Here is an 18630-nt window from a genome sequence, read left to right as displayed (position 1 = left end):
CGTGACCAGGTGTCCATTTTGTGACCATTTTGGCTCATCTTGGGTGCAGCCCTGGCTGGGCTCTTGTGCTGCCCAAGGTGGATCCATTGAAGCCTTTTAATAAATCCCTCCTTTATTCTTTAACTCTGCCCAGCCTCTGTTCTAGACCAGCCTTCACAGGGCTTCACTGGGATTGGAACAATGATTGTGGTGGGTCCCCAGTGCTCTGCAGACTCTGTTGGGCATGGTGTGATGTCCCCAGCCTGTGCTGGCTTTGGGGAACTCTCCACTCCAGGGCAGGAGCTGGTCCTGGCACAGTTTGGAGGCGCTGTGGGGAATGCAGCCATGCTTGGCTGGGCCATGGTGGAGCGTGACATTGCCGGGCAAGACACGCACCAAAGCCCAGGATGGGCTTCATCCCATGAAGAAAAAGCCCTCAGAGCCATGTCCCTGGGGGCTCAACTGTGGCTGGGGGTGGCACAAATATCTGAGCAGGGTGATCCTCAACCCTCCATCCCAGCCGCCATGGGTGCCAGGGGCCATGCTCATGGCCTGGCTTCACCCCACAGCTTTAGCTTCTCTTTGGTGCCTCTGAATTTCCTTTTGCATGTGTGAAGAGAGGAGGTTTCGCTTTACTTCTCCAAACAGAAACGACACCTGGGAGAGAAAAGCCACAGCCGTGGGAAACAGGAGCCCAAGCTGTCCCACGAGGATGTGATGCTGCTCTGTGACCCCACGGGTGACCCGAAAGTGTCTCGGCACAGATCAGTGATGTGGGACCGTGGTTGGTGGTGGATCACCTCTCTCTCATGGGGGCCACATTTATTTTCCATCTGTTGGGATTTTCTGCCAAAGTGCCCTCTATTCCAGCTGAGCTGTGCTTGTTTGGATGACAGAAGTGGTCTTATTTATGCTGGTTTGAACTATTTCACAGCTACACTGATCATGAACTTCGTTGTGTTGAATAAAAATTAACCTCCTGTAGGTTTCTTTAATGGGAGAGAAAGGAAGGACAGAGCCATTGTCCTGTCCCCCAGAAGGGCAGACAAGGCACCCCAGCCCACACCAGGGCTCAGGCTTTAATGACTGACCTCCCCTAACCTGCTGCTGTGAGGGAGGCTGGCTGGGAGCCTGATCCAGTGGCCACATCCATGACTGGAAAACCTGTGCCCACCACGCTCTGGGGGCTTTAGCACCACGTTTTGCTGTCCTGGCTCTTGTCCAAGCTGTGTCTGCATCCAGTTTGGACAAAGTGGAACGAGCCACTGTCCAATCCATGCTGCCCCATCCCATTCTTCATCTCCATCATGGTTTTCCAGGAAAAATCTGAGCCCTCTGGGATGCTGCTAGAGCAGGGGAAGGGCTCAAGAAGGGCTGGATGGACCATGTGAGTCAACAGCAGGTCCTGCTTGACCTCTTCACTAATTGAACATGAGCCAGGAAAATGTCCTGGTGGGAAGAAGGTGAATGGTATCCAGGGCTGCACTGGGAGGAGTGTTAGCAGAAGGCTGAGGAAGGTGATTCCTCCCCTCTCCTCAGTGCTGGTGAGGCCATTCCTGAAGTGCTGGGTCCAGTTTTGGGCTCCTCAGTGGGAGAGAGACATGGCAGGGACTGGAGGAGTCCAATCAAGGTCATGAAGGTGATGCACAGGAACATCTCTGCTATGAGGAAAGGCTCAGAGAGCAGACTCAGATGCTCATGTCGGTGTGAGAGCACAGCACAAGCTGAACCAGGGAAAGTCCATCTGAACACAAGAAAAACAGAGACTGTGAAGTGTCTGCTCCATCCTTGGCCACTGTCCTGGGCAGCCTGTGCCAGCTGATCCTGCCACAGCAAGGGTTGGACTGGACGGTGTTGAGAGGTCCCAGCCCATGACCACATCCATGCCACTCTGCTCACCCTCAGGTGTACCTTTCCACATGCTTCCAGAAGAACTTTTCTCCTTTGCTTGCACTCTTTAAAATCAGCACATTGGTTCCAAATATGAACATTAAAAATTGGGTCCTCCTGGAGTGTTCTGTGGTCATCGTGCAAGGCCCTGCCAAGTGCATTTATGCCTTTTACTTTCTTACTGTCCCTGCTTCTTAGATCCAGGCATTGCCCTAATTTTTTATATTTAATGCTTGATGAACTCATGAGACTAAAAGCTCAGCAGTGATCACAGGAGGTTCCCTTGATGGAGGGACAGTTTGCTGAGAGGCAGATTCCAGCTCTCAGCAGAGGGGTGTCCATACACCCTATTTGTGTCTCCAGGCTGAACAGGGAGGAAACCCCAGCCAGCTCCAGTGGCAGCCCTGCTCATCTTCATCTTCCTCCACAACTGTGTCCTATCTGGAAAACTTCAGGTGGAAGTGCTTCACCTTTTCCCTTGCTGTGGTGGTGAACCTTGTCCCTCAGATAACACAGCCATAAAAGCTCACACCTGCAGCCTGGACAGTGCAGTGCCCACTCCTGTCTGCTGCTTATGGTCCCAACCCACCACGGCCTTTCCTACAGAGAAGCTGAGACCTGAACTCCTGCTGCCACTCAGGAGGCACCAAAACCCTCCTGGTCCCTGTGAACCTGTTGTCCCCAGGTGTTTCCCACAGCTTTCAGCTCAGGGTGGGGCTGGGTCATGCTGGTGTACCCCAACTTGCCATCCCCAGCCCCTGCATTCCCCAGCATCCTGGGCTGAGGTGGAGCAGGCAGGGCTGGAGGCAGCCCAGCAGGTAACAGGGAGGAGGGGAGATTCCCTGCACCACTTTCATTTTCTTGTTTCCAGCTGTACCAGCCCTGGGTTTTCCTGCAAAGATGAAAGCACCAGGCAGGAATAAAAAGCTGGAGATGGAGCAGCAAGGCAGCCACAGCGAGCAAGGCAAAGCAGCTCCCCGGGACACGCAGCAGCTCAGCAGCTCCACGTCTGAACAAGCCACCTGGAGTCCCTGTCAGGCACCTCTGCATCTGAAATTCAGCGAATCCTGCCCGGAGTCCTGCGGTTCATCCTCTCTGGCATCCTGCACCGCAGCCTCCTCACCCCACCGTACTCCATCGCCGGCTGTCAAGCTTTCCTTGCCAAAATGTTGCACCTCGGCCTCACCCCACTGCTCGTGCTGGTGCTGGGGGTCAGCCTGGGGGCTGCCTTTCCCCATGACACCCTGGGGAAGGGCTGCAGGCTGTCCCAGTACCAGAGCATTGCACCCGAGCAGCGGCATGCTGTGGACAGGATGAGACAAGAGTTTGTGAGTACTGCTGGCAACAGGGGGGTGTGGGCTGGCAGGGGGCAAGGCAGAGGGGATGCTGAACTCAAGACCTGAGTGACAAGGTGCATGTTTTCTGCAGCAGTTTGGGGATGAGCAAGATGTGTTCTAAGGGTGTTTGGGGACATGAAGGATGCTCGGCCAATTTTCGTCCTGGTTTCAGAGCCCTCAAGGCTGTCCAGGGTGGTCCAACATAGCCAGAAGTCACGATGAGAGTTTTTAAGTCTCTCTCTTGGTTTATACCTGCAGGTGACCACCCACAAATGCAACACCAAGCTCTTCCACCGGAAATGGAACGCAGTGAACCTGCCGGTAAGAGCGCGGTGATGCTGTAAGGGGGCACAGCTCTCCCGTCCGCCGCTTCCACCTCCACCCGCAGCCCCGGGCAGGTCTGCGAGACCCCCATCCTCCAGCCCTGCAGCTCCGGGTGCCTAACCAGGACTCTCCCCCCACAGATGTCCGACCGAGTGCTGCTGGTGGCGGCCGAGCTGAACCTCACCACTGCCATGCTGGGGCTGCCCGCTGCCCCCGGCTTTGCCGAGCTGTGCCGGGAGCCCCTGCACTTCTTCAGGACCGCCCGGGAGGCCGTGCAGGGCTGTGTGAGTGCCTCCCCCGAGCCCTGCCCGGCCGGCTCTGAGCTGTGGGGCCGCTGCTGACCCAGCCGCTCTCCTTGCAGGTGGATCCTTCGCACCAGCCCTCGGGCAGGCTGAGGCACTGGCTGCACAAGCTGCACAACGCCATGCGAGCGGTAAGTCGGGCCGGCGGGGTTCTGCAGACTTTTGGGGTGTCAAAAGCCGCCTCTGCAGAGCTGACCCAGCCCATCTCGTCCCGCAGGAGAGCACGGAGTGCCTCAGGGCCACCACCATCCTGCACGTCCTGCAGGTGCTGGACAACCTGCGCTGCGCTGCCCTGCAGGACAAGTGCTGAAGTGATGAAAGGCTCAGGTGCTGATGGGCTCAAGTGCCCTCGGACCCGCGGCACCGCCTCTCAGGGACGCCCCCAGAACCGGGGAAAAACGACTGCACTGCGCTGTTACTTCCTATTTAACCTATTTCACCTATTTCACCCTTCTTCTCACTTATGCGAGCTGAGGAAACAATTTTTTTCTTTATTTTATTTTATTCTATTCTATTTTTTACGGTCTTTTAAATTATTGCCTCGGGATAATGCCCTTCCCGAAAGAACGTGAATATGCGTATTTTATAAGGTACCTTTGTTTTTCTGGTTCTTAAAATGTTTTTAAGGAGATCTATTTTTTTACCTGCTATTTATTAAAGAGTATATTCTGCATACTTGCCTGTGTAAGTTATTTTCTTATGTGCTATTTAATATGAAAACTGAATTAGTTAACAAAACTATCATAAGCAGATAAACTGCCACCATGTATTTTTAGTGTGAAAAATGCGTATTTTATGATTGGCTTTTCACAAATATTAAAATGAATATTAAATGTGTTGTGTTAGAAAGTGATACGGTATTAATTATCTTAAGCAGTGTGTTAAATATAGTTTTAGGTTATAAAAAATGTTAAAATAGAAACTATGCTATGTAGTAGCATAGTAGTATGTAGGATACTTTTTTTAAAGAAAGGACTTGCAGCGAGGTAGCAGCCACAGGACACCTGAATCTTTCAGAGAAAAAGAATTTATTGCCCCATTATCAGAAGAAACAAACTTCTTCCCACCTCGAAGGCACTGTTAGGATTCAGAGGAAAAAGTTGACACTGACCAGACAGAATTCTGTATTTGAACAGAATTTATGCATCATGGATGAGGTGTATGAATATGCAACAGGCTATTGTTTTTAGGGGTTAATCCTTTGTTAACAGGTGTCCTTTTCCGGGCTTATTTTGCCCAGAAAAAGTTACCCGGATGTATGTAACTCTTTGTCTTTATTGTCTCATATTGTCCTAATTCAAATTGTCCAAATTATTATTACTCTTAATTGAATTACTATTCTTATAATCATTTTATTACTATTCAACTTTAAAAATTTTAAAAACAAGTGATTGGCGTTTTTCACATTTAGTATGCTTTTCTGCAATACCACAGCACATCCTTGCAAGGACGTTGCCCGAAAGGAACCTCGTTGCGTTTAATCTGAGGGTGGGGAGAGGAAAAGAAGCCTGGAAGTTGGGTTTTCTGGAGAGCTTTCACAGCTTCTGTCACTCGGCCGCGCCCCAGGCGCTGCTCGGGTGCTGCCACCGAATGCCAGGAGCAGCGCCCGGGGCAATGAAAACCCATCCGGAGGGAAACGCCCTCGGGCCAGCGCCTCCCAAGCGCGGGGAGAGCCCCGAGGGCGCGGCTGGAATTCCCCATGTAATGCGGGGTTCGGCTGCGGCGGGCTCAGCTCATTGTCCCCAAAAGCCGGGCTGCAGGAATGCTCTGCTCTCTGACCTCGGGCTCCCAGCAGGCAGATGCCACCAATAGCTCCTTTGGGACCCCACCTCCTATCGGAAAGCAAGGAGGACTCCATTGCTATCATAAGGGTAATGAATTGCTTTATTATACTATATTATTCTATATTATATTACCCTATATTACATTACATCTAAATTGAATCTGCCAAGCACTGACATCAACTGCCCAGAATCTCGGGACTGTCAGCCGGCAGTCCCGACACACACGCATGGATTCACTTGGCCAATGAATCCAAACACTCACACCAGAATCCAATCCCCAACTGCCTTCAGGTAAACAATCTTCCACTATGCATTCCACTTTGGCACAACACAGGCCCTGCAAATGACCTAAGAATTGTTTTTTCTTTTTCCTGAGGTTCCTGGCTTTAATTCCCAGAAAATATCCTTAGAAAGTTGCGCCTTGCTTTTCTCTGTGAAAAGAAATGCGGCCACAACGTCCTGGCCCTCCTCCCAATTTCACCCCTGGCAGCATCGGTGGGAGGAGGATGTTTCCAGGACGTTTCTGTCCAAAGCTGCTGTGCTGGGTTATCCAAATGATACATGGATCTGGAGGGAAAAGCCCAAGGAGGGAAGAAAGGGCTCTAAGCAGCAGTTCTGTGCTGGTTTAAGCAGATTTCAGTAAGCTCAGTGCCAGTTTGGTTTTGGCAAGGGGCAGTGGTATCACTGCAGTGAATGTTTAGGATGCAGTATTTATTTCAGTAGCTGTCTGCCAAACTTTCCATGTTTCCAGCTCTGCCTTCTGACCTGCGTGCTACTTTCATGGCTAAGTTTTGGTTCCCTTATTTAGTGGAATAGCTTAAGTTTATGCACCTGTTTTACAGATGATTTAACAGAACTATGAAAATTTCTTAAGTTTTTGGGCAGTCTAGTTACGATACCCACGTATTCACTCTCTGTTACTAAATGCACTCTTAACAATTTTTTACACAGATTCCATCGGGTGGACTTGTGCTTCTATATGATTGATATTTCTATTTGATTGATGTTATAAATAACAAATATAGTTATTGGCTTTCACATTTATGTATTAGCTTTTGCAAGGTATTATTGATCACAAAAATCCTGATATAGTACAATTTGTAATTACTCCTTTTCATGTAGTATAATCTGTCAGTTTATGTATAGCTTTTATAAATAGTAGTGTAATATATACTGTCTTTGACTGTAGCATAATAGACTGTGAAATGTTAAAATGCTTCTACATGTAACTAACTCAGAAAATAGTGTAAAATAATTAAGTAATTTCCCACATTAGGGACTATCTTATCTGAAAGACAAGATAACAGAAACAGAAACCGGAGCACCAAGTAAAAGAATTTATTAACCCTCATTATCAGGGAGTGAAAATACAACAGAATGGAACCACAAGAAGAAATAAAATATATTAGTTTAATCTACGAGATAGCATGAATACAAGTCAAAGGTTAGAACCAAGCAAAGGAACATCTAAACTCAAAGGAATGTTTGAATATGTATAAACTCTTATGAATATGCATGTACTCCCTCTAATGTAACAGTATATAGAGAGCATGGTTTAAGTTTTTATTTATTTTTTTATTTTGCCAAATCACCAAACACCCCAGCACTGGATTTTATCCCTTTTATAACTTAATAAACTTTTATAAATATTTTAAATAGTGAGTCATTTTTCTTAAAATTGATTCTTGCATATTGATCTTATATTGATTGACTATTCCAGCTGATTCACTTGTCTTCCACTCATCTGCTGCTGGAATGTAGAAATAGTAGATTAATTTCGGTAGATTAGTAGATTAATTTAATTTAATTAATAGTAGATTTGCCTTAATCAAGGCAAACGCTGCAGCCTGGCTAAGCTGTGCTCCTGAAGTCCCCCTGAAAATCTGTGAAAAATGCGTATTTTATGACTGGCCTTTCACAAATATTCAAATGAATATTATATGTGTTGTGTTAGAAAGTAATGCTGTATTAATTCTCTTAAGTAGTGTTGTTAAATACAGTTTTAGGTTATAACAAAATGTTAAAATAGAAACTATGCTACGTAGGATACTTTTTTTCTAAAAGAGAGGACTCGCACTGAGATAGCAGCCACAGGACACCTGAATCTTTCAGAGAAAGAGAATTTATTGCTCCATTATCAGAAGAAAGCTTTTGAGGCAGAAGTTGACACTGCACAGACAGAATCCTGTGTTTGAATGGAATTTATGCATCATGTCTGAGATGTATGAATATGCAACAGGCTATTGTTTTTAAGGGTTAATCCTCTGTTAACCTGGGTCCTTTTTCGGTCTTACGCTGCCCAGAAAAAGGTACCTGGACGTCTGTAACTCTTTGTTTCTAATGTCTCACATTGTCCTAATTCAAACTGTCCAAATTATTATTACTCTAATTGTATCACTATTTTTATAACCATTTTATTACTATTAAACTTTAAAAATTTTAAAAACAAGTGATCGGCGTTTTTAACACAATCACTGCTTTTTCTCCCTCTTGGCGTGTTCCTATTTGCCATAGACTCTAAAGCATTAATTTATATTGCGGCTGAATCGCCTCCCTTTCCACAGCAGTGTGAGGGGACGGGAAAAAATGGAATTTATTGGAAACGGCTCGCCAGGAAGGTCGTGGGGGTGTTTAAGGAATGACTTGTTATACGAGGAACGACGAGGTGTTCAAGGACGGGGCACTCAGTGACGATGAAGATCCGTCAAAGGTTGGACTCGGTGATCTCAGAGATCTTTCCTAACCTTAAGGATTCTGTGATTTCCTTTACAAAAAGTGATAAAATTCGGCCTGGGGACAGCTAATTCCAACGATATCAGCTTCCCTCAGGCACTGCGGCACCCCAGAGGGAGCGCCCCAATATGGCGGCGCTGCCTGAGGGGCCCCTCAGTGGCAGCCCCAACATGGCGCCGCCCTCCCGGCGGCTAACGGCCTCCCCACCGCCCCGCCAAACTCTCGCGAGATCGCGGCGGGGGCACTGCCCTGCCCCGCCTGGGCTCTCGCGAGATCTCGGCTGAGGGAGGAGGAGGAAGAGGAGGGAGGAGCCGCCGCCGCCGCCGCTGCTGCCGCCGCTGCCCTGGGCCGGCGCCGGGGATGGTGTTGGCCGTGGCTGCCGGGCCCTGACGCCTCGCTCAGGTACGTGAGGGCTGTCCCCGTTCTCTCACCCCCAGCTCGGGCCTGGCCGCTCCCGCTGTCCCTGCATCTGCCGGCCCGCCAGGCCTCGCTCCCGGCGGGGTCCCCCGGCTCCACAGCCCCGTGCCCTGCGGAGGGGCTGCCCTGGCTCTGGGGAGCTGCAGAATTCCGCGAACTCATTTTCCCTTCCTTCGAAATCAGCACAGCTCTTCTCCCTTCCTCTTCTGCAAAGCTTCACCTGCGATTTGAAAGTGCTTTCTTGCTGGGTATCACTAAAATTTGGGGTGCAGCCGAAGCGAATAATTTCTTTTCCAGACTGGTCATGCTCCTCTTGGGTTTTCTGGTTGTTCAGGACAAGTTGTGAAGGTATTTAGGCATTTAATGCCCATCGAAGTTGAATTTATTTGAAATCAGCGCCTAAAAGATGGGGGTATTTTTGAGGGAACAGCTGGTCTGCAGCTTACAGGGTTTTGGTTTTTTTCTCTTTTGTTTTAATTTATGGCTGCGTTCATTACTTTTCAGACCCCTACTCTCCTTTTTTTTTTTTTTTTTTTTTTTTTTTTTTAAAGCAGCTGTTGTTTTTTCTTTCTCTGGGGAAAAAATCGACTGTTTTGTTCTGCTTATTCTTTCTTCCTCCGGGGTAAAACCTCCAGTTTGTTTCGGTTAAGCCAGCTGGATTTTACACTCACCCTGCGCTGTACTTTTGTTTTTGAACGTACATCTTGAAGCTGCACACACCTCACTTGTCAGCGTCAGGGATACTGACCTTCTTGTAGATCTCACCAGAGTTTCCTGCTGTTAGGAACTGCTGTGAAATATATTATTTCCTTTTTTTTTAAAGCTTTGTTGCTCGCTTTTCTGTTAAGCCCTTCTCAACTTCCACGTAAAGATTATACCCTGGCTTTTTGCATTTTCCCCCCTTTATTTGGTTGAATTAATTCATATGACTTAAAGAATAAGCATTTTAGCTGTTGGGGGGCCTGAAAGGTTTGAGTTTTGCTAGTATTGTGTTGTTTTTAGCTAAAATATTCAAGAAGGAGGAGTTGCCTTCAACTGGGAGTAGCATCAAAACAAATGAAGCCGTGATAGATTGGATGTTTTGGCTTCATGACTTTGGCATTGTGACTACCTTTCACTGTAATTAATTCTTCAGTGTGGTTATTTCCTAGAGTGGATGGCTGGCACAGCAGGAGCATCTCTTCATTTCACTTATTTGGTCTCTGGGGGTTAGGTTTTTGCCCTGTGAACAGTGCAGCTGATTGCAGTTTGCAGCCTCAATCCCTTTCCTGTGCTTTGGGAGCTGTCTCAAACCTCACTTCCTAGTTAGAGAGTTGTTCCAAGAATCCCTCCCCTTCCTCCTTTTTGTTTTTCTTTCCCTTTTGGCCAGCCAGAAGGCAGCTGTGAGTGTTGTCCTGTGAGGTGTGCAGGAGAGTGGGGGGTATTTTCACAGCTGTTGTTTTGCAGGAGCAGTGTCAGGCAGTGAGATGGGGTTGTAAACACTCATGTAAGCCTGACCTCTCTCCAGAAAACTGAATTTCCTCCTGGCACCTCCCTCAGTGCTCCAAGCCCAAACAGGCTGATCCCTCAGGTGCTGAGGGCATTCCCACCTTTATTCACCTGTTGCCTGCCTTGTGATGCTCCTTCACTCCTTATTCAGCTCTGACCTGGAACAGAGGCTGGGCAGAATTAAAAAATAAAGTAGGGATTTATTAAAAGGATTTCCTCCATGGATCCACCTTGGGCAGCACAAGAGCCCAGCCAGGGCTGCACCCAAGATGGACCAAAATGGTCACAAAATGGACAATTGGTCATGGGGTTTCATGTTGGAATCCTAGATACTGAGAACTTTAATTTTAAACTTAATGTGCTGAAGGGCACAGACCCAAAAATACTATATTTGACCTAAGACCATAGAAAAAGTTTCCAAAATAAATTAATAACACAAAGTTTACAAGCGTGTAGTTTAATTAATAAGTTCTATAAGTTTTGGTCCATTAGCATATTGGAGTTAATTGTCCAATTACAGCTGTAGGCTATGAAGTTCCATCCTCCTTGTTTTTCTCTCTTCACTTCCCCATTGTTTATGCTTTTTGGGCCTGGATCTTGTAACAGTTGTCCTTGTGTTAATGTTCAGGAGCACATAATCACAGAATGATTTATGCAGGTGCTTTTGTTGGAGAGCTCTGGCTGTCAGGGGTAGACAAACCCAGATCTGACTCCACCATGGTTTGGGATGAACCCCCATCATGATGTTTTATATTCTATCGTTATATAACTTACATATTAATATCAAACTTGCATTGTTCTATTGTATACATTGATTTCACCCAAGCATGGCTTTCTTGTGATCCCCTTCAAACCCCTAACATAGTTCCTCATGATTCTTCTTGTGACTAAACAATAATTGCATCTAATTACTAAATAATCATCTCATCTAACAATCATATCATGTATCATATACTGATTACACAGGTGCAGTTTCACAGGATCTGCAGCAAACACAAGGCCTAACATTTCCCAAGGCCTACTAAGCCTAACTTTCTTTCTAGCTCCCTGAATTTTGTGATCTTAAAATCTTTTACTGTCACTTGGACAAGCTGGAAAAGGATTGTTCTGTCTGCCTACCCTGTGACGAGAGCTTGCTAACGCTTACTGTGAAGCTCAGAACTACGCACTGAAGCAGCTCAGAAACTGGAAAATCCAAAAGCCAAACTTGAGGCATGCCAGCGGCCCTGAGGTGTTTTGTCCCTGCCCCAGGTGACTGTCCCTGTGTTGTGTTGCAGGTGGAAGCAGCAGTGATGCTGACTCTGGCCAGCAAGCTGAAGCGGGATGACGGCGTCCGAGGCCCCCGCGCGCCCAGCGCAGCGTCCGACTCCACTCGCAGGGTGTCTGTGCGGGACAAGTTACTCGTTAAAGGTGAGGCAGTGCAGGGAAACCTGCTGGCCTTTGCTGCTGCTGCCTGAGGTGCCAGAAACACCACTAAATTGTCTATCAGTTCCCACAGGTATTTCTGAAATGTTCTGTGGGATGTGGCAGCAGCTCTCTGGTCACAGAGAGAAACAGACAACTTTCCCAGGCATTGTTCTGGGAAAGGCTGTGAAAAGCTCAAAGAAAATTATTATAAACATTTCTTATCCTAAGTTGCTGCTCCTGGTGTTTGTGAACATGTGGAATGCGTTATGGAGATTTGCTTACCAAAGGGTGGTTTCTTAATTGGCCAGTGGTGATGGTGGTTTAATTGAAGGACCAATTAGGTCCTCCTGTAGCAAACTAGGGTCTAAAAAAGTAACGGGTTTTTTAATAAAGAAAATGATTATTAGCCTTCTGAAATACATGGGGTCTATGGCAATTATTACCTGGCCAGGGACCCTTTGTGATGACAACAGGACACTTGTTTTGATTTTCATTATTCAATAAAAATAAGTGTCCTCCTTACTCTGTTGGAAATTAGTCCATCATCAATTAAAACATGATAAAAAATTGTCACATGAGTGGTACTGAATGTAGAGGAGGAGAATGTCAACACAAGTATATCTGCCTTGGTGTGGTTTTTGAACAAACCATAACTGCCTGTCACGTGAAAAAACATCCTGAAAGTCATGGCACAGGTGAGAGGCAGCACACTTTAAATAGATTTTAAAAAGCAGTGTAGAGACAGATTTTACTAGGCCTGGAGTCACTATAAGTTGAGTGTGAAGTTGTGAATAATAAAGCAGTGATTGAATTGCAGCGTGGTGTGTTTTAGGAAGGCTGCTGTAGGTTTTTACCAGCTGGTGGAAAAGAAGCCCCCAACCTACTGCTTGGCAGTTGTGTGTAAATGGGATATTTAATGAGACAATAATTAAACTATTTTATTGTTAAATCAGGGACAGCTCTTTCCTGCACTTTTTTTTTTGGTACCATAAATAATATTACATTTAAAACTCCATAGATGCTGACAGCTTGCTGTTACTGTGGGTTTAAAGTCAGGTTCAGCCCCTCTGGTAATAGTTGAATGTTACTGGCAAAGGCATGTGTTGTTTAGGTTGAAGTTTCTGCTGAAAATGACCAGTAGCAAATACTCTGCTGTTGGTGTGTAAGCTGCCACTGTTGGGATTCATTCCAGTCAGAGGAAATCCACATTTCCTGGTCTTGTTTCAGAATGATTTGAGGCTGACATGGCTGTAATTGCCTGGCTGATATTACCTAACTAGCACTGCGTAGGGGTTTTTTCCAAATCAGGGTAAATTCTGTCAGATACCTGGAGCAAGGTGTCCTGCAAGCACTGCTGCCTCAGTGCACTGGGAGTGCCTCAGCTGCATTGTGGCAATGTTGTACCCACAGTTTTCTCCCTGTATTGTTTTAAGGACTGGGATGTTTTGCATGCTTTAAATCATGATTGTGATCACTCTTACTCTTCCAATTTGGAAATCCTCATTTAACTTCAGTTCTGAGGGAGAATGATTCAGGCAGGAGAAATAAGCTCTTTAACCAGGCTAAGCACAAAGCCAAATTACTAAATATATATAATCTGAGATTTTCCCTAACCCACAGGTATAGACTTGGGGGGAGATAGCAGAGTGAAATAAATACCCTTCATGTGAGGGGGCAAAGAAATTTTACTCTATTCTTACAGCAGTCATGGTTTTCAAAACCATATCCAAGTGTGCAGGGGAGGAAAAGAATGTAATCTGTAGAAAATGAGTATTGACATTGTAATTGTAGTTGCTGTGGCTGTGATAGCAAATCAGCTAAGTAAAACTGAGTATTAAAAAAAAAAAAACTAAATAAAACTTAAGTATTTCAACTCACTGAATTCAAACTACGTATTGAACGAGTCCCAGACTGACAAATGTTAAAAGCAGGTCAGTGCTCACATGGTTCTAAACAAGTATTGAGTGCTGGATGCTGATGTGGTTGTGCATGGAAGTTGCATCCCTGCTGTGAAATGAGTGGTGTAGGTCACTTAAAGAGTCACCACCAAAGGCACTGGTGAAAATGTGCCTCAATAGAAATTTGCAAAAGCACAACAAAGGTTGGTAATGCACGTAAAGGAAAATCAAATTAGAGTCAGTTTAGAGTGATACATGCAGAGGCTGGAATGAAGAGAGCAAAGGGAAGAAGGTAAAGGAAACTCTTGAGTCAGGAGGTTCAGAGTGAAATTCCTTCCTTTCTAAACTCCTCAGGGAGGAGTCTCAGTGCAAGTGGATCCAGTCTCAGGCTTGGACTCAACAATTATGTCCAAAAGATTTAGAAGAACTTCATCATAAAAGCACCTGAGTGTTATATTAATTATTAATCAGCTATAAACATAATATAAATTCAAGATAATAAGATGTATACTGTTTTATAGTGTGTTCAGGTCAGTGCACAAAGATATATATAGATACAGATACACACAAATGTGCAAAGATAACTCACACATGTATGGAAATGTATGTATACATGGGAATACATATTAAAAATTCCCCCCCCAGAATCAATGAAATAATCCTGTTAATCCCTTTTGGGGACTACTGGAATTTTCTGAAATTCAAATGGGAGTGGTACCATTTCAGTCAGGCTGTAATTCAGGTAAGGAATGTTCCAGAGCCATCGGGGAGTGACTGATTATTCCTTCTCCCATGTCCCACCTTGTCCAGGCAGCAGAGTTCCTGGTGCAGTTCAGGAATGCTTCATTCACCACAGCTCTTGTGCAAAGGCCAGGCCCTGACAGGAATTGCTGGAATTGCAGAGCAGGCCAGAGGTTGGGAGAGGGGATGCAGCACCACAAGCACTGTGCTCTCCCAGAAGAGCTGTGGGAGCAGCTGTCAGTGTGCTGAGGGTGATTTCTGGGTGAAATGGGAATGACAGGAGAAGCAGATCATGCCAGTGTTACTGCTGAAAGTGGCAGGGAAATGTAGTGGGAAAGGCTTTTTGAGGATGTTCTCTTTGAGGCTGCTCAAGCTAAATGTGAACCATTTGTTTACAAAAGTTTCTAGAATTTGCTTCAGCACTTGGAGACAGCTGAGCTGCAGCAGCAGCTACGATGTGGTGAGACTGAGTGAACTTGTGATGCTGATGGTGTTTCTAGGTCATGTGAAGATTGCAGGAATGAGTTTGGACAGGAGTGCAGAGCCTGCTGAAGGTGTGCACGCAGCAGGGATGCTGCTGCAGCTGGAGCAGCACCAGTGGAGCTGTCAGGGCTGAACTGAGGTGTTGCACTGCATGCCAAAGCCAGCAGGAGCCTGGAAGAGCAGCTGGAAGTAAAAGCTGTCACTGGTGTGTGTTTTGGCTGGAGTTACAAACAGATGACAGTGGCAGAACAGGGGAAAGGCTGCATCAGGCCACAAATCAGAAAATAATCTCTCCTGCCTAAAAGAAGAGAAATCCTGGCCTTCAGCAAGGGAGGAGGAGGAGGAGATGAGAAAAGGCCCAGGGTGTTCTGCCAGGATAGAAAGCACCACTGTCCTATCCCTGCTCCCCAGTAAATGGGGGATCATCTAATAAATCCTGCACACAGACAGATGCCTGCCAGCTTTGCTAAGGGTGTTGGCCAGGCACACACAGTGTCTGGTTTTTTTCCTGGAGGTAAATTGCAGACAGCCTTGTTTGTGCTGATGTAGAGTCCAGTGCAGGAAGGCAGTACAGATCTCTGAGGATGTGTTGTCACACTGCTGGCCCTGCAGCCCTCAGTTGTGTTTGTCCTCTGCCTGGTCAATAATCAATTCTGTTTTGATTGAGGTGATGACCAAAACCCCAGCCACTGAAAGGGGTAGGTGATGCTTACAAACTTGGCATAGATCAACTGAAAATGGGAAAAATAAGTGCTGATTTAGGTATGATAGCTATTTGCACTATGGCTGTGTAGAAACATCTCAGTTGGTGTTTGAAATAATGGTGTCAGGCACTGACCTTGAATTTATTGATGGATGCATGTTAAACAGGCTTTGTTCCACTTCCACTTCTGGGGAAAAGCTGCTCTTAAAATCCTGGTGCCCTATGTTGGTTTTTCTTTTAAGTTGTTCCTTTGACTGCTTATATCCAGCATTGTCACAGATTGAGATATCAGTCATGTCTCAGGACACTTGGGTTATTTTATGGACGTATTATGAATAGAAATCTCTCCATCACTCAAGTTTGATATCTAGGGAAGTAATTCTGAGTCATTTGGATATTCTTTTCCAGCTGTAGAGAGGGCCTAGTAAAGCACAGCTTTGTTCAGAATTGTGTGACTCATCTGCTCATCTGTTCTCACTGCATTTCCATCTAGGCTCAGTTGGAGAGTAAAGCCCTGATTCTGTAAGCCTAGTACCCAAATTAAAATAGAGCAAGCAGTACAATTGCTTCAGCAGCTTTCATTTTGTTCTGTGCTGCAGAATTTTTAATGTCCTGTTCCATCTCTAAGGGGAACTTCATTAGGCTGGGAGCAGGGGCCACATGACTGCTCCTCATGGCAAGCATGCAGTGCTGAGCTTGAAAGGCAAATCCTTTCTGAAATTTCAAAAGGGCTGAGGACAAGCCCAAGATTAATATTGTATAATGAAGGTGACTGCTAAATGGAATTGAAGATGGAGAGCATCCAGGATGGCAGCAGCAGCTCATGGATCACAAAGGTTGTCCCTTACACTGCATTTTTGGTAGTGCACAGAAACTTCTTCATTCACTTTTATATTTATATTATCACATTTCCATGCTTAGTTTGATTGTGGCAACTTGAAATAACTTAATACATGTGAAAACGAGTTAACAAGGTTTATTCCTTGGTTGTCTTCAAGATCTGTGGCTTTTACCACTACATTTATGTAACCAGAAAATATTTAATGTGTGCCTCTGTTTAAACCTGAGAGAATGGAAGTGGGAAACTGATGATGAAATATCAGTTGATGAAAAGATGATGAGGTGAATATCCATTGTAACTAAAAATGAGGGAAACCATTTATTTGCTTTCTTCAAGCCTTTAAAAATAGTAATATCCCTCCTCACAGAAACAGGGGAGGAAAGCTGAGAGGGGAGAAAGTACTTTTTTTCTTATGTTGGTCTGTACAGTTCAGAGGAGTTAAGTAGGAATGCTGTGAAGATAGATGGATAAGGATTAGGAGGCAAACAGCATTTCTAGAATTAATAGAGTATTAGAATTAGTACTTAAAAATTGGAATTTTTATTAATGTCAGAGTATTTAATCTTCATCTCTGAAAGTCTTAAGAGGGACCTAAACAGGAGAGGGGTTTTTTTGAACAAAACCAGAGAGGTAATAGTGCTGTGGGTGAGAATGGTCACTTGAGGAAGTAAAGCTTTTATTTGGTGTACTTAAAACCAAACTGCAGCTCCAAAATGAAGCAGAGAGTCTGAGTTTTTGGAACGCTCAGTAAACAAAGCACTGCTAAATTCTGACTTGGGGTGAGGGAGCAGAGCAGTGGGGTTGTGGTGTGTGCACTGAGCATTCATAAACCTTGTACACACAGCAGGAGTGTTCCTATTTCTGTCTGGAGAACTGTCATGGGTAGGAGAGTTATTGTTTGTGAAATCATTTATAAATAACTCTGGCTGCTTGTGTTAGGCTTAGGAGCAGCTCAGGAGCTGCATGGAAGAGAGAAAAGCTGAGCCACAATCTGTTTGCACCCAGCTCTTGCAGTGTTTGTGCTGGCTTTAAGTTTAAGCCTTGCCTGTTTTATGGTTTAAAGTAGGTTTGGAACTGTTCAAGCAGGTGTGTAGTGGGTCAAGAGCAGGATTCTGAATGTAGACCTGCACTTGGGCTGCTCCTGCAGCAGGTCACAGCAGGTTTTGGGAACACATGGACTCTTTGGAGTTTCCTGCCACTTGGGTTTGCTGGTTGTCTCCTCATCTTAATGCTGTGAATTGAGACACAGGTGCAGATTCTCCATGAAATGACCATGAAAAGTACTCAAACTGAATTTTCATCTCTGTTCAGCTGTAGTGACAGTCATTTCTTGAAAGAGGAGCTCAGATAAAACTTTGTGTGGGAAATGGATTTGGAAAGAAATTTTAAAACTTTCTATCAAGTTTATACAGTCTTGAATATTTGTATGTTAACACTGAGATAAGATGTGTTGGTTTAGGAAGGTTATGGAATAGAGATGATATTCTTCAGTGAGATTGAAACAGAAATAAGTTTTCACAAGTATTAAAATATGATCTTTTAAAATACTGCAACAGTGACAAATTACACCACAGACAGGAGATGCTTTTATGTAGGAAAGAAATGCTCTGGGCAGTGATAAGTGGCATCTAGCCATAGCCATTCTGATCATTTACTTTTGCCCTACACCTTTAGGTCAAAGCAGAATGTAAATAAAAAAGGTTCTAAAAATTTATATATAGGTTATATAATATAAAAAAATAGAAATAATATAAAAAGAATATATATAAAGGTTATAAAAGACTGGGTATTGTAGAGAATTAGAATTGTGAAAGATGTAGGACTACATGAGAAAAAATATAGGTGATTAGTGTTAGAAGGTATAGTAGTATTGTGTTGTAAAATTAATAGGTTGAAAAATATTTATAAGGTATTGTAATGAGGAAATAGGTTAGAAAAAGGTTTGTTCTTGAATTTAGTGAAGCTTTTGGAGCTCTTGGCAGTTCAGTGCTTTGGAGCTCTGTCATTTCCACGCTTTCCTTGTTTACAAATCTCTGTTAAATAGGTTGGCAGCCTGCTCAAGGGGTGTTTGCTTACAGAATGCTCGTGCCAGAGGTATTGATTTGTGCAGAAAATGTGTGAGTTAAAGCATCAGAATCTCAATGGAGCTTGAATGCTCTGGTCAAAATGTTTGCTTTGTGAACAGCAACATACAGAAATGGTTCTAATGTCACTGCTGTCACCACCAGAGGGACTCAGAATTTGGAAAACTCTCAAACACTGAGCTTTGGCCTGTTAAATGTGCTTGTTAATTGGTGAATCAC

The 18630-nt window shown here is 45.0% G+C and overlaps 2 protein-coding genes across 5 annotated transcripts in view; both read left to right on the top strand.

The window, feature by feature from the left end:
• Positions 1 to 549: 549 nt before the first annotated feature.
• Positions 550 to 4507, top strand: LOC139593466 (interferon lambda-3-like). The gene is made up of 5 exons (XM_071434316.1): positions 550 to 3197; positions 3465 to 3527; positions 3671 to 3814; positions 3892 to 3963; positions 4050 to 4507. Exons 1-5 carry the CDS (start codon positions 3036 to 3038, stop codon positions 4140 to 4142), a joined length of 534 nt encoding a protein of 177 aa, XP_071290417.1. The 5' UTR covers positions 550 to 3035; the 3' UTR covers positions 4143 to 4507.
• Positions 4508 to 8612: 4105 nt separating this feature from the next.
• Positions 8613 to 18630, top strand: part of UBE2F (ubiquitin conjugating enzyme E2 F (putative)) — a 61916-nt gene continuing 51898 nt past the window's right edge. For all 4 annotated transcript variants that reach the window (XR_011680306.1, XM_071434307.1, XM_071434306.1 and 1 more), the window contains exons 1-2: positions 8613 to 8751; positions 11532 to 11664. Coding sequence is in view for 3 of the 4 variants with exons in the window: in XM_071434307.1 (XP_071290408.1) it covers positions 11547 to 11664 (118 nt within the window). In the remaining variant the exon portion in view is untranslated. The remainder of the gene's footprint in view (positions 8752 to 11531; positions 11665 to 18630) is intronic.

This window comes from Agelaius tricolor, unplaced genomic scaffold (assembly GCF_023055355.1).
Source record: "Agelaius tricolor isolate 1412-34295 unplaced genomic scaffold, bAgeTri1.0.p SCAF_10, whole genome shotgun sequence".
Taxonomy (NCBI): Eukaryota; Metazoa; Chordata; class Aves; order Passeriformes; family Icteridae; genus Agelaius; species Agelaius tricolor.
This window is presented reverse-complemented; position numbering and strand designations above follow the sequence as displayed.

Coding starts and splice junctions, on each gene's coding strand:
- LOC139593466 (XM_071434316.1), top strand. CDS start 3,036: ATGTTGCACCTCGGCCTCACCCCACTGCTCGTGCTGGTGCTGGGGGTC. Junction 3,528..3,670: donor GGAACGCAGTGAACCTGCCG/GTAAGAGCGCGG, acceptor CTCCCCCCACAG/ATGTCCGACCGAGTGCTGCT. Junction 3,964..4,049: donor TGCACAACGCCATGCGAGCG/GTAAGTCGGGCC, acceptor CTCGTCCCGCAG/GAGAGCACGGAGTGCCTCAG.